The 16014-nt window shown below is 39.2% G+C and overlaps 1 protein-coding gene across 1 annotated transcript in view; it reads left to right on the plus strand.

The window, feature by feature from the left end:
- Window positions 1-6729: 6729 nt before the first annotated feature.
- xrn2 (5'-3' exoribonuclease 2) overlaps window positions 6730-16014 on the plus strand; it is a 48940-nt gene continuing 39655 nt past the window's right edge. The window contains exons 1-11 of the mRNA XM_034161941.1: window positions 6730-6924; window positions 9212-9339; window positions 9442-9553; window positions 10992-11103; window positions 11263-11321; window positions 11440-11529; window positions 12065-12137; window positions 12887-12937; window positions 13030-13187; window positions 13326-13400; window positions 15572-15705. Of these exons, the coding sequence (XP_034017832.1) occupies window positions 6850-6924; window positions 9212-9339; window positions 9442-9553; window positions 10992-11103; window positions 11263-11321; window positions 11440-11529; window positions 12065-12137; window positions 12887-12937; window positions 13030-13187; window positions 13326-13400; window positions 15572-15705 (1067 nt within the window). The 5' untranslated portion in view covers window positions 6730-6849. The remainder of the gene's footprint in view (window positions 6925-9211; window positions 9340-9441; window positions 9554-10991; window positions 11104-11262; window positions 11322-11439; window positions 11530-12064; window positions 12138-12886; window positions 12938-13029; window positions 13188-13325; window positions 13401-15571; window positions 15706-16014) is intronic.

Consider the following 16014-nt stretch of genomic DNA (forward strand, 5'->3'; position numbering starts at 1 on the left):
GCGGTTGACATCTTTTTGCAAGTAGACCAGGAAGTAACATTATGCCAACTTTGGTGTTTGTATCAGAAAATGAAAGATTTTTATGATAAATGCATTTGTCTGCTGCACTAAAAGATGTTTTTTTTTTTCTTTTAAATGTGATGTTTGAACTTCTGACCCATAGTGTTCACAGTCATGATGGATTTCTGATTGAGATCATCCTGATTTTGACTGCACGTACACATATGAATGATGGAACAAAGTCATCTGACACCTGTTTTCTGCAGGTATCGGAGCTTTGGGCTTTTCCCAGTGGGTTTCGCGGTTTGATGGCGGTCACCTGAAGACGCCTGCTGGTGTTGCTCCTCCTGGCGTTGGGGTAAAACACGCTGACTTTATTCAGAAGTCATCAGAAATAAAACACGTTGATAAATGAGCTGAATCTTCTTTTGCAGCTCCACTGAAAATCTGTGGGCGATTCTCCTGCGTTCAGAGTTTTGCTCCTTTTCATTACTGACTTCTCCTCCCTGACGCCTTTTGTCCGTCTGTGTAATGAGCTGTGTGGACTGATGGCGTCTTAAGCTGCCTCTCTCCTAATGAGGCCAACCCCAATCATTTGGAAGTCAGCTGCTAAACACCCTCCAGTTTGGGGAACAAGAGGCGTCACAGCGGCGGCTGCAGACCTTTGCGCGCCTCCTGTGCAGGCAGCCCCCCCCCGGCAGTTGTATGATGATCTGCCTTTCATGTGTCAGGCTAAAACCTTGCAGGCTAATGATGCGCTGCTCAGATTGTCTCAGCGTGACGCTTCACACTGTAGCAGGAACACAGATCAAAACACTCGCTCAGCCGCTGTCACAAGTTTGCTAAGTTTTTTATTTCTTTTTTTTTGTAATAATGCTTTTTCCGTTGTGACTTGAACACAGAGTCAGTCTGTTCACACAGTAAAAGGCTTTTTAGTGCAAAGCAGTTTGAGTTTGTGGTTTTACTGCTGAAGGAAAAGATGCAAGTTTAAGAAACAAAGAAAGAAGACAAATTTACCAAAAGGTCAAAGGAAAAATGATGGTTGAACTGTGGAACCACTTTACTGGGTGGAGCAAGGACTTATCTGAGGGGAGGTGCCAGAGTTTAATCAGGGTTCACAGTGGAGTCGTGTGCTGGTGTCACCGTGACCGCCACACTACGGAACCACCTAATGTCCTGGATGGAAACCACGCAGACAAGCGCCCGGTCCATCCTCACCTCTCAAGTATAACCATTTGTGTGCAGCCACCAGGTGAAGAGTGGTTGTGTCCTTGGCTTTTTCTCAGCGCTGAGGCAGCTACATTCTGGATTATGTCCAGGGAGACACCCCACATGTCCAAGATGAATAAATGGTAAATGGTAGATCATAAATAAATGGTAAATGGGCTGCATTTATATAACACTTTTCTATCTGCATCAGATGCTCAATGCGCTTTACAATGATGCCTCACATTCACCCCGATGTGAGGGTGCTGCCATACAAGGTGCTCACTACACACGGGGAGCAACTAGAGGATTAAGGACCTTGCCCAAGGGCCCGGTCCTGGTCAGGCTGGGATTTGAACTGAGGATCCTCTGGTCTCAAGCCCAACGCTTTAACCACTAGAACATCACCTCCCCTCATGACTACATAAAGTTGAACAAAGTTGAACAAAGACTAAACAAAGTTGAAACACTCTGTGCTGAAACGATTAATCATCTGTATTGGGTTGTTAATTAACACCAAACCGTTTCACCCGCGGCCTCTGCAGCCAGCTTCTGCATCCACAGCTGGAGGAAACGTCAAAAACCTGCATGTGTGGAAGCCGTACGTGAGAATGCAGTGAGTGCTCTTCCAGTTGAGCACAGCAGAAACGACAAAAATAGAGGAAAAAATGTCCATTTCCACAACAAAAGATCACAAAATGCAGATAAACGCTGAACAAATGAGCAGTAACGGGAGGGATGAAACCTAAAATCCTGCAGACTCGGTTATGAAGAACTGAGTTCACGCTGAGCTATTCATCTTCAGGCTAAAGGGTTTAGCTAATCAAAGCCACAGAGCGCCATTAGCTTCTTTGTTAGCAGAAACACAGGGGACACAAAAACATTCTCAGGTCAAAGAGCCTTTTCGTATCGTGCACCGACCCTGTGGAACAGTCTTCCTGCGACCGTGAGGCCGTCTGAGTCCGTGGACATTTTTAAGTCAAGACTCAAAACCTATTTTTATTCTCTTTCTTATGGATAGTTTTTACTTTTGTTTTATTCTTTTACTTCTGTTTTTATTTATGTATTTGAATTTTTTTTATTCATTTCTAATTATTTATTCAATTTTATGTTGACTTGTTTTATGTAAGGCGCCTTGAGACGGCTTTTGCGATAATTTGGTGCATTTTAAGCTAATTAAATTAAATTTATCCATAATATTAATCTGTCCTTATCCAACTCATAATGAAATATCAGGTGTAACAAAAACCAAAAAAACATGTGTCAAGGCCAGAATGCTGCAGGGGATTGTGGGAAATTTGTCCTCGTGTACAATTTAAAATGATTTGATGTAAATCTGCAATGAGTTACAGACTTATTCAGTTCTGTCTGTGACTATAATGACACCAGTCTGGTATTTCATGATGTCTGTTTTGGTTATAAACGCTCACAAGCTATTTTCATCTGGCTAACGGAAGCAAATTGCTAGCTCGTTATGTCACACAAATGCTGCTGGGGGGGATTGTTCCAAAAACAAATTTGTGACCAGAGTGAAGAGTGAAAATGTTTCCTTCAACTGTTTAACTGTATTACCCAGATAGCAAGCTAAATGTCTTAGCTCAGTCACAACATTCTTGTGTGAAGCTAACTAGCATGGCTAATGTACAAATGTGGCCTTCTGAGCGTAACTTGACAAACACATTAACTGAAAGAGGTTCAGTTTTCTGCTATAACACGTAATAACATTTTATGAAATGAAATTATTAAAAATTATTACAATTTAAATTATTAAAAAATTATTATTAAAAATTAGCATTAAATCAGAGCGTTGACTTTAAAGAGAACTGAAAATAAAACAAGCTGTTTTGAGTGCCTCTTCAAACCACATGAAAGATTCCAGAAACTGAATTATTTTTAAAAACATCTGAATGAATAATAATTCAGGATTAATTGAGAAACCCGTTTTTTTAAACTGAAGAGTGGGGGAATATAAATAATTCAAGGGTTCTGGAGCATAATTATAGACAAACCAGGTTCCTCTTTCAGAGACCAGCAAATGTACAATCTATTATTAGCTAAAATAAGAAGTTTGGAACCAAACAAACTCTCCATCATTGAGGACAGAGGTTCAGACGAGCAGACTTCGTGTTGATGGAGCGTGCTCTTCAAGATGGATCGCCTCACATTTCTAACTGATGCCTTCAGTTCTATTCAGTTCCTTCCATGTGATCCTGATGTTCTGTTGGACTTTTGGGACAAACGTTCATTCATTCCTGCTTGTTCATTTGGGAGGCTTTCCTTAATAATGTAAAGTCTGTGTGATCCTTGTGGTACCATGAACCTTCTATAGGAACTGAAGTTCTGGAGATCCAAAACTGTGTCCCAGATCGTTTGAATTAATTCCTTAGACTTTTTCTTTTTTTCTCCCTTGTTCTTACACAGAAGAAAGTGCAGCTCAGTGTGTAATTTTGGATTTCCAGCTCACTTGTCATTCTGTCAGTTTTTAGAATGTTCTGGAATCTTCCTTGATGTTTCATCTTGGTGTATGTGAGCTCTTGACCTGCTGAAAGTCTGCCACTGTGACTAAAACCATCTTTTGGCTGCTTCTGTTGACTCTGGCTCACTGCAGTAGATCCAATATGGATCTTCATCCTGATTTAACACAAGTTTTACACTAGTTGCCCTTCATGATGCAACGCCATATGCACAAGGACAAGGGGCTTGAACCCAGGACCTTGTGTCTGTGAGGTCAGAGTGCATACAGATGCACGTTTCATGAAACAGGATTTGTGCAGTTGGGGGAACTGAATTAGCTGTGGTGTATGTAAACGTATGTCTGAGAGAAGTCATATTTTGACCAGGGGATGTGTTTGTTATTCAGTGATGTTAATTTCATTAAATCTGGACTTTTTGTGTCTGTGAGCTGTTGAAATCTAAAAGCTGGAAAAATTATTTTCCAGCTGCAGTGAAGCTTCAGTGATTCACCAGATGAGGGCGCTCTGCCTCTATGAGGAAGGCAGTCAGGAGCTCAGAAGACTTCCAAAGTAAAGAAGACAACCAACCTGCAAGTTTGGGTTTGGTGTGTGTGTGTGGGGGGGGGCTTTGGGTTTGGGATTGAACTTCCAGGTTTTCTTATCGTGGTTGTTATGGAGAACTTGAACTGAATTTATTTTTTTGCTGAGAAACCTCTGCAGCCTGAGGCAACAGTCTGCTGTTTGCATCCTGTTTACTCCTTTGGGGTAAATACTTTTATGGAAATGATTTCTTCACACAGGCCAAGTGTTTTCCATCAGCTTCTCTTTACAGTAATAATACTGCATATTGCTTGTAATACTCTGTTTGCAAAAAATCCAATGACACTCGGGCTGTTACAGGCTCCAGTGACCTTGACCTTTGACTTGTTGACCCTAAAATCAATAGGCTTCTTGGGGTCACTATAAATAATACAAACGCCAAGTTTGGTGAAAATGGTACCAGCACGACTGACGTAATCTCATGTAAAATGTTGTGTGACTCTGAGCGACTCCTGACACGCGGTGCTGTTGAGCCCGCTGGCTGCGTCATTACAGGAGGAAGACAGTGGCTGTACAGACTTTTTTTTCTTTTTGGGCCTACAAATATAACATCTGATTTTAAGTTGATGTCAACGTTTATTGCAGACAGTTGCAATGAGTTTTCCTCAACTTTTTTTTTTTCCTGCATTAAAATGTTTTAAAGCTTAAAGATTTTTTTGTTTCATTGATTCTTTCACTTAGCTGTAAACTGGTCTTGTTCTTTCCATTTCCAATTAAAGTGTTAATATCCATACCACACACACACACAATCATCTTCAACCACTTATCCAAGATCAGGTCACGGGGGATTGGAGCCTATCCCAGAAGTCAAACACGGGAGAACATGCAAACTTCATACAGAAAGGCTGCAGGTGGGAATTGATCCCATAACCTTGCTGTGAGACAACTGTGCTAAATATCCATAACTTCATAACTTAAACTGACCATAGGTGAGAGTGAGGATAAGTCTGTCTATGTGTGGCCCTGTGATGGACTGAAGTCCTCTCACCCTTTAACTGCTGGCAGAGGTTTGATTGGAGAGAGCGAGTAGAGAAAATGAATGAATGAATTCAACGAAAAAATGCTTTACGATCGAGGTGCAATTGCCTCAAATTTTCACAGCGAATTTAACACAGGTGGTGCATACACAGACCAAATGTGATGCCATTTGGTCATTCCATTCATGAGTATTTGATTTCATTATACTTTAGCATTGTATAAAACAGATAAAATGTCATGATAATAAAAGGATAAACGCAACCAAGTGTGAACACTTACTTCCATTGTGGTCCTTGACAATGGGGACACGATCAAAACACTAGTATAGAATAGAATAAACAGTGACAACATGAACAATAATTCAATCAATTTATTTCAAAATGAAGAGACATAGAAGTATATACAAATAATCAGCATGAATAATTATATATCTATATCAAAATACACACCAAGAATTGAAAGATCATTAAAAGGAGAGAAATTCTGCTATTTAAAGCAATTTAACCTTTATTTAAGCAGGTTAACCCCACTGAGACCACACCCCTTTTGCAAGGGAGACCTGGGTAATTACAAATTCATCTAACCTGCATGTCAATAAAAAAAATACCACAACAAGAATAACAGGCAAACACTATATTTGTATTTAAAACATTGACCTACAGCATAAATATATAAAATCTTATTCCAGAATTTTCCATAATGAGTATTTTTTTTTTTTTTTTAAAGACACTAAAAATATGATTAAAACTCCTGAGAGCGAACGAGAAAGCTCACAAGTAAAATAAATGGCATCACACGTGGACAAACCTAAAGCCAAGAAACTCAAAGTAAAAAATTTAAAGTTTGGCCACCAATAGTTTTCTTTATTTAATGTTTTGACACCGCTATGGCTTTTCTGCATCAGGAATCAGTTTGTGCTGGTGTTTGTATTTTTTTCCTCGGAAATTCCAAATATATTGTTTTTACCACATCAGCTCAAAACATCTTTTAAATGTATTGCCTCCTTTTCTAGAAGATACGACTGCGAATTTCACGATTTAATGGATCAAATTTAATAGTGTTGGGGTTTTTTGTTGTTTTTTGCTAGACGACACTTCCCAGGATAACACAATAAAGCTTTAAGTTTCGTTTTTTAAAGCTTTAAAAGTTTTTCTATGTTGGACTCACGGATCAAGAAAGTTATTGTTTTCAAAACGTTTTTATTGTTTATAACGCCACCTAGCGTTTTACATCAGCCATTTTGTGTATTGTGAAGGTAGTTTTCAACTCGGTTTAGACATTAAAGCGTTACAAAGATTTTAGAAGCACAGAAAGAGGTTTTGTTTTTTTTTAATTGTCTCTTTACCGTATGACCAGGACTGACCAATCAGAACTCCCCTTTTCTCCCTCCGCCCCCCCCCCCCCCGCTACTCAGAGATTTCGAAAGGGGGCGCTAATGAGTCATAACCGCAGATTCCAAACTCATACACAGCAGAAGAAGCGGGTGCTCTAGTGACGTATAAGTACGTAAAAAGAGCTGTGCTGATCGTTCTTACGTTTTAATTTGGTGTTTTAATATTTCTTACGACGTTACGGTTTTATACGATTTCTCAGAGAAGGTTGAAGTGCCGATATGGGAGTTCCAGCTTTTTTTCGTTGGCTGAGCCGAAAATATCCGTCGATTATCGTGCATTGTGTGGAGGAGAAGGTAAGCTAGCAACGTGTTAGCATAACGAACACGAGTGTTTTTATTTGCTTTGTTTCTTGATCAGTGTGTTTTTATTTGGATTACGGTTTTTTTTAGGTGTGTTTTCCTCGGAAAATATTAATATAATATTTTTATCACATGACTCGGCTCATAAACATGTTTTCAATTTTTTTCCCAAATTTTTTTTCTCAAGTAGTGCCGTCCAGAGCCGTCTAGTGCAGACCAGAGCAGTCCACACAATAATGATTATCAATGTAGTAATAAAAAATGCAATTTTTTTCCATCAGCTACAGTAATCTTTATTTTCAACATCACTTTAATAGGCAGGAAATACAATTATGTTAGCAGGGCCTTGAAGCTCACCTGGTTGAATAAAATATATGGGAGAGTGAAAAAAGATTAAGAAATTTTCAAAACTTTCCCTACAAAGTTAATTCATGTTTACCTAATTTTAGTATGATCCCTTACAGTGTCAGAGAACTCAGTGGATTATCCCCATCAAAGGTGTGAAGTGTTCAGTCTAGAGCAGAGTTCAAGTAACACAAAGGTGTGAATGACTAATATTGATTTTCACCATCAGTTGTAGTAATAAGAAATGCAGACCAGACAAATTTTATTTTCAACAACAGTTACAGTAATATACACAAAAAATGTGCAGACCAGACAAAAAAGTGTTATAGTGTCTGAAAATAAATGACTTAAAAAAAAAATCCAAAATTGGTGGTAAATTATTCTCTGAGAAACATATTCACATCTGTAGGTATATTGGGGTAAATTAGGAGATCAAGAGCAGACCAGAGCCATCCAGTGCAGACCACAGCCGTATATATAAACCAGACAGGAAATATTGCCCTTTGGTCAGCCTCATATGTAGTGTGCTCTGTGCTTCAAATGTTGTGTTATTATTGTATTGTAACCTGATGAGATTTTTACTGCCTGCTTACACTCCAATATTATCCTCTGGTGTGCTCCATGCTCCTAATAGGTCATAGTTGGTGAATTTTGCTCCTCTGGTCGGTCTTTGTACTAATTATCAACCCTAACTGGTGATGATGCTTCTAGACAGCTCTGGTTGGCTCTGGACTGGGGTCAGAAGGCGTTTTATGCAAAATTGTTGATATTATTATAATTTCAGGGCCATATATATAAACCATACAGGAAGGAAAATCATTTTCTGGTAATAATTATATTATACCAATTGTTGTTATTGCTGCCGTGCATATTTGAAGATGTTCTTTAACTGATAATGACTGGGGTCAGAAGGGGTACAGACCAGATGCCAATTTCAACATCACCCTCTTGTATATTATGGATATTGTAACATGTTCTTTAACTGATAATGACTGGGGTCAGAAGGGGTACAGACCAGATGCCAATTTCAACATCATCAAGATGAACTTTTTAAACTCCCTCTGGTCTGTCATTGTATCAAATATTACCCTCTGGTCCGCCTCATTTGTAGTGTGCTCTGTGCTCCAAATGTTGTGAAAAGTAATTATTGTATTGTAACTTGTTATTTTATAATGATAATTTCAACATTATCAAGATGAGATTTTTCTGCCCGCTTACACTCCAATATTATCCTCTGGTCTGCCCCATTTGTAGTGTGCTCCATGCTCCGAATGTGATAATAATAAAATATGTAATGCCCACACTCCAGTTGGTCATAGTTGGTGAATTTTGCTCCACTGGTCGGTCTTTGTACTAATTATCAGCCCTAATTGGTACAATGATGCTTCTGGACGGCTCTGGTCTGTTCTGGACGGCTTTGGTCGGCAATTAGTAGGACCCGTTGACAAATATTTGTCGATTGCTTGAGCCAAAAATCGCTTTGGCTGTAATATGTAGGTGGAGAGATGCTGACTTTGTTTTGCAGTTTATTTAATTTCTGTGCATGTCTTTTTTTCTTTTTTTGAGGACCACAATGTAAATAAGCATCCATATCGGAAAGCTTTCTTGTGTTACTTGGCGGTACTTTTTACGTATTATATGTAATTATATTGCCGAATAAACGCAAATCATATTATCTGCAGATGTAACTCTTCTACATTATAATATTACTTAAATGATGAATTTTCAGTGAAGTATCTTTGACAGCTTTAGTGTTGAGTTCTGTCATTTCTTCACAGGCTTGAAGATGGAGAGGAACACTGCCAATACGATTATTCTAACTTTAGTTCACAAACAAGAAAAAACACATTATTATATTTTTGAGTTTTTGCAACCTACTTGGATGGTTAAGTAAGAAAACTAGCACATACGCAGAAGTGACTTTATGTCTTTGCAGGGAAGAGAATGCAACGGAGTCCGTATTCCTGTTGATACAACAAAACCAAACCCCAATGAGGTGGAATTTGATAATTTGTATTTGGACATGAACGGGATCATTCACCCATGCACACATCCAGAAGACAAGTAAGGACCTTCTTTAGTTTTAGTTGAGGGCTAGTTGTCTTCTCCCCTCTTCTGTTGCACAGTCAGTCATTCTTTAAATCTGCCTAAATTTTTCACCCACAGACCAGCTCCCAAAAATGAAGATGAAATGATGGTCGCCATTTTTGAATACATTGACCGTCTGTTCAATATAGTGCGGCCCAGGAGGGTTCTGTATATGGCTATTGATGGAGTGGTAAGTCACATTTTACTAGGCAGAATTGGTCACCTTGTGCAGCATATGTCCATGTTTTTAGATTACAGCCACATCCACAGCAAAGAAGCTTATAAACCTGCTGCAGGATCTTAAATTTAATGTTGCATTAATATCTCACAGCCTGGTAAATGTGAATGTCACCAGGCCTTTTTTGCACCCTCTGTTGATTTTCACAAGTCATTTGGCTTGGGTAGTTTTGTGGCACCTAGTGAGATTTTGCAATATCCATAGTAAGTTCTTCGACATGGTAAGCCTATACACAGGTACTGTGAGTGATATGCGGCATGGTGGCGAAGTCTCTGTCTTCTTCCCAGTGAATTCTAACATTCATCATGGATATTCGTTTAGTAACTTGGGTGCCTTTGCTGACATGGAAAGGTTTGCTGACCTTCACTTTGTGAATGATGCTGTGATCCTTGTGGGATTGATGATTGCAGAACTTGAGAAGCTGAATTGGGAGTCTGGGTTTGCACTTTTCATAAGTCAAGACAAAGATCCAGGCTTTCAGAGACTCTTGACACAACCACTGTTATATATGTTTGCAGTGAAAATGTCAAACTTGTTGAGAAATTCTCCTTTGGTAGTGAGGTTTATCTGTGGGATCTCTGCCTTTGGGATTGGGATGTTTGGAAATGTTTTATGGAGTGGAGATGTTAGATGATACTGATACTGTTGGCCTACAGAGGATCCTTGGGTACTGCTAGAATGACTGTGTCAAAAGAAGATTTACTTTAGGAGATTGAGATGAAGATTACAAGTTGTGAGGGAATGTTACCTGTGACACTACTGTCATGTGCTGCATTTTCTAGAGTATGATCCAGCACACATTCAACATAGCAGGTGGACTCTGGAATTTTAGCATCTTTGAAAACTTACTGGACCAAAACCTTTACGGTCTGGCCTGGAAAAGGAGTTGTTAAAGTCATCTACCCTGAATTATAATGTCCAAACACCCGATGGCCTGATCATCTACATGTTGCAGAGTGATCACAGGTTGATAGTGTTGTAGTAATTTAATTAAAAAAATCAGGCAAGACGCTACGGGAAGCAACACTCTCCATCGGCAGCAACCAATTCGCCATATTTGAGGTTTCAAATCTCGCAAGATCTCAGAGAGGTGTCTTTCACTGTGAGATGTATATTATATTGTTATGTAGATATTATTATTATTATTATTATTATTATGGTTTAATGGCTCTGTAGCTGTTTGTCAGTTCCTAAAAAAATTAGACTGAGTAAAACTCTGGCTTGATTGTGGTGTTGAGTGGGCACATGAATGTGATTTCATTCACGTTATCATCACTTCTTTGTTTCTCAGACTGGAATAACTCAGCATATTCCTGGTTTTCCTGAGAAGAGATAAATTTGTGTTTGGTCAGAAATGAGTATGTGTTTTGAATGTATGAACTCTGCTCAGGCTCCACGTGCTAAAATGAATCAGCAGCGATCTAGGCGGTTCCGTGCCTCTAAAGAAGGGATGGAGCTGATGGAGGAGAAACAGCAGATACGAGAGGAGATCATCTCCAGAGGTGTGTGAGATGTTTTGGAACTCATCTTACCAAGAAAGTGTGACAATGTCCATGCTGATTAATGTACATAAGCACAAAAAATGTGTTAAAAAAAATAGTGTTAAAATGAATTAAACTGAAGTAAAATGTCATTTAATTCTTGTTGTTTTTCCTGTCCAGGAGGTTATCTTCCACCTGAGGAGATAAAGGAGAGATTTGACAGCAACTGCATCACTCCAGTAAGAAAAAAGCATAGAACACTGAAACACTTAATTTTTTTCTTTACAAATAACTGTTTATTTTTAACAAACTTTTACCGTGACATAAGCCTGGTGGACTGCATGTGCATTTCTGTAGGGAACGGAGTTCATGGACAATCTAGCACATTGCCTTAGATATTATGTTGCAGACAGACTCAGCAAGGATCCAGGCTGGAAGAACATCACGGTGAGTCCAAATCACATCGTGGATCAAACTTTCAAAAGCTGGTGTTTGTCTTCAGATAACTTGAGCCATGTCGATCAGTGTCTCTCATGGAGTCAGGTTCCAAAAACTCTATTTGTAGTTGGTCCAAATGTTCTGCATATAGAAATCCTCCTGCTGTATAGACTGGTTTTAGGCTTGAACTGGTTTGCTCTATAAACCACACCCACTGAGTCAGTCCGGGGGAGGGAAACAAACTGTGTAGCCATTAGGTTGCTCCCACTGCCCCGCCCTTTGGACGTGGTGAGCAGCAGCTCATTTCTGGCACAAAAACAGGTTGTTACTTACAAACCTCAAAATAGAATTATTTTATGTCCCATCGGGGTGTGTGGAGTATTCATTTAGGCTCAAATTAAACCTGATTACCCACATTAGCTCCCTGAAAGAGTTCAAAACATCAGCATGTTATGGTTTCAAACTGTATGACACAGATAATTAAAATACGGAAATATGCTCTCAAACAAACAAGTTATTATGAGGGGTTTTATTTTTGTTGCAGGTCTTCCTGTCTGATGCCAGTGTCCCAGGTGAAGGTGAACACAAAATTATGGACTTCATCAGGAGACAGAGAGGTATGACTGCCTGACACACTCACAAACAATAAGAAAAACATTAAATTTTAGCCACCGTACAGGCGCCTCAAAACCCACTTACCACGTTTGCTTGAACATGCTTTTATTCAGGGGTCGCAAACTGATTTCCAGATAGGGCCGAGAGGGTGCAGGTTGTCTTTGCAGTCACCCACTCCACCAGGTGATTTCACTGCTTAACATCACTCTGAGCAGATGGAATCAGTTAATCAGTGAAAAGACAACCTGCACCCTCTCGACCCTTTCTGGAAATCAGATTGAGACCCCTGTTTTTGTTGTTTTTGTTAATGAGAGGGGAAAACATACTGAGGCATCTTTAAAGACAAATGTAGGTTGTGTCTAATAATCTCACAGTGACAAACCTCTCCAACAAAAAAAGTAAGTCCCTTCGGCTGCTCCCTTGTTTGCACTCTGGGTCGCCACAGCAAATCCGAGATGGATCTGCATGTGGAATTGGCACAAGTTTTACACCGGATGCCCTTCTTGATGCAGTTCCACATTACATGGAGAAATGTGTACAGTTTTGAAAATAGAAGTGCCAATTTGAGTTATTTTTAAAATAGCTGTAACGCTGTATGTGACGTTTTCCTGCTCAAAGCCAATTTCTGTGAGAAGTGCTGCACTGTTTTTTGAACACATTTAAAGTTTCATAGAATGAGAAAATGTGATACAGTAGCATCATAAGAAACTGGAAAAGTGTACAAATTGAAGTGCTGTTTGTTGTCTCACAGCCCAACCCCACCATGACCCCAACACACACCACTGTCTGTGCGGAGCCGATGGTGAGACTTGTAGAATAAACACACGTTGCTTCTCATGTTCAGTCAGATTGAGTGAGGCTGATCTTTGTGCCTGGTTTCCTCCTGTTGATTAGCTGACCTGATCATGCTGGGCCTCGCCACCCACGAGCCGAACTTCACCATAATCAGGGAGGAGTTTAAACCAAACAAACCCAAACCGTGCGCGCTCTGTGGACAGATGGGCCATGAGCTCAAAGAGTGTCAGGGAGCAGCAAGAGAGAAACAGGGCGAGGTGAGATTACAGCTGCTTCTTTTACAGAGTTTCAAGTAAAAGTGGATCATTTATCATATATCAGTATGACTCGTCAGCACTACCTGTGCATTGGTAAGATTTTAAACAGCCTTACTCTTGTTTTTGTTTCTCTTACAGCACGATGAGTTTGCAGACATGATGCCAGTTGCTGAGCAGGAGTTCATCTTCATTAGACTCTGTGTTCTGCGTGAGGTTTGTGTCACTCATGTTTTGAACATCTAGCTCTCAGCACACAAAAACAGCTGGTTTATTTTCATTTAAACAGTGTTTAATTACCTCCGCCACGGAGGTTATGTTTTCGGTCGCGTTTGTTTGTCTGTCTGTTTGTCAGCAGGATAACTCAAAAAGTTTTGAACGGATTTTGATGAAATTTTGTGGAGTGGTTAGAAATGACAAGAGGAACAAGTGATTAAATTTTAGTGGTGATCCGGATCGTGAATTTTTTTAAAGGATTCTTCACCATTGCGGGATAGGGGGAATTTTGACATTCTAGTTTCTAACTCCACAAAAACAAGGCAGAAAGGCTTGAAAAAAATTAGGGTGTAACATAGTCAGATGTTCTATCAAACAACAAAGTTTGGTGATGATCAGATCCGGATTCCGGATCTGGTGATCCAGAATATGCAAAAATATAGGGAAAATAGAAAATGTGTCAGTGTGAGGTGACAAATGAAGCTAGAGATGCACAACTAACACCAAATTGTAGCTGAATCTGTACTGATTCAGTAAGGTGTCATCAGATTTGATGTAGCTTCAAATGTTATGGAGCTAGATCCAGAAGAAAACCGCCATTACCGAAAAATCGTTTTTATGCAATAACTTTTGAACTAATAAAGACATAAAAGTGATTCCAAGTTCTAGTGGTATGTTTTCATGGTCAAGGATGTAACGTATACAGGAAAGAAAAGTGTATGTATCATAGTTTTGGTTGTAACACTGAATTGTTGAATAGATCACTGTGCCAAGGAGGGAATCTCTTTAGGGTCAGTGACCTTATGGGCTTGGCGGAGGTTTGCACTCTCTGAGTGCTTCTAGTTAAAATTGATATTTTCACATCTTCAGATGGTGTGCATATGACACTGACAACTTTTCATTCTTTTACACACAAGGAAATACTCCGCAGCTTTCAGTCACTACAAACAAACAATGGTTTGGGGTGGAATGATTTCTTCAGGTTCCTACAGATGCGAGACTATTTTAACAATCAGTGCAACATTGCAAAACTTACACCAGAAGAGTATGATTTCTACAAAATTATTAAAGCGTCATACAAGGGCTCCCTGAAAAAAAAGCTATCTCCAAGTTATATACTGCGCTCCTAAATGCTAAAAATGACAATACTCTTCACATTAAGAAAAAATGGGAAATGGAAGCGGGAGTGGCTATATCTAATGAGAACTGGGAGAAAATTTGTAGTTTCCAGTGGTGCTCCACTAGTTCACTATCCTGGAGAGAGCACTGCTGGAAAAATCTAATAAGATTTTTTAGAACACCTCTGCAGAGTAAATATAAAAATTTAAATGCAGAATGTTGGAGAAAATGCGGCTCTCTAGAGGCAGACCATTTCCATGTGTTTTGGTCTTGCCCGGTTTTAAATCAGTACTGGTCTGGAATCCATAAGGCTCTGAAAGATGTCTTCAAGGTTCAAATTAATAATGATTTTATAAGCCTATATCTTGGTTTGATTGTGACTGTTGATGGAGGAGGGGATGTGAGGCTGCTCCAGGCTCTTCTAGCAGCCAGTAAAAAAAAATCAATCACTGTTTTAGAAATATTTAAATTGGAAAAATTGACATTTTCCTTAAGAACCCAGAAAGAAAAAAATTATAATATTTGGAGGGGGTGGATCAGGTTCATATCCCCCTATAGAAGTGATTTTTTTATATAATGTTTAAATCCTGGTGGTATTGAAACTCTGTATCAATCTCCAGAAACTGTAATAAGATGACTGGATATAGTTCTTTCTGTATATGTTTAAAAAAAAAGTACCTGTAATTCTTAGTTAAAGCCACAGTGTTGTTTTGTTCATTTATTCAAAAAATGTAGAAGCAAGAAAAGGACTCATCTTGTATGTCTAAACAGATTGTAATGAATGCATCCTTTTCAATAAAAAAGTGAATGGGGAAAAAATTTATATTTTCACATATGTGGAAATAAAGTGGTAGGAAGCGGTGTTTGGATCATTTAATCTCACATGACTTGTGTGTATTTTTATTTTTTTCTTTTAAGTCATTGTGTGGCAGAGCTGCAGTGGCAGTTTTTCATCATTAACTTAAATTGTTGAAGTGTCTTTGAGTGAATGTGGAAAATGAAGCAGCCCAGCTGATGACCTGTATTTATTTTGAGCCGTGTTGTGTTTTCAGTACTTGGCGAGAGAGCTGACCATGGCCAGCCTTCCCTTTGCCTTCGATTTTGAGAGGAGTGTGGACGACTGGGTATTCATGTGTTTCTTTGTTGGAAACGACTTTTTACCCCACTTGCCGTCTTTAGAGATCAGGTGAGCTTTGTTTGTTCACCATAGTGTGAGAATTTCTTCAAACACCTAGTATTTCCTCCACATAGTTCCATACTTTCCTTGATGTTCTAACATCAAACAGGACTTGTATCTGCAGTACATAGCCTAGTCCCCAGCCTGCATACATGTCCCAAATAATTTAAGATATTGTTTATGGCAGAAATTCCCAATTGGCAATTTGTTTTTTACTTCTCGGAGGTGTTCATTTGAGATTTTCTATCTCCAGTCCAGCTCATTGTCCATACCTACATTTTCCCAGAAGTTGGACAAATATAAAAATCAGGTGTCAGT

Source organism: Thalassophryne amazonica, chromosome 21, assembly GCF_902500255.1.
Source record: "Thalassophryne amazonica chromosome 21, fThaAma1.1, whole genome shotgun sequence".
Classification (NCBI taxonomy): Eukaryota; Metazoa; Chordata; class Actinopteri; order Batrachoidiformes; family Batrachoididae; genus Thalassophryne; species Thalassophryne amazonica.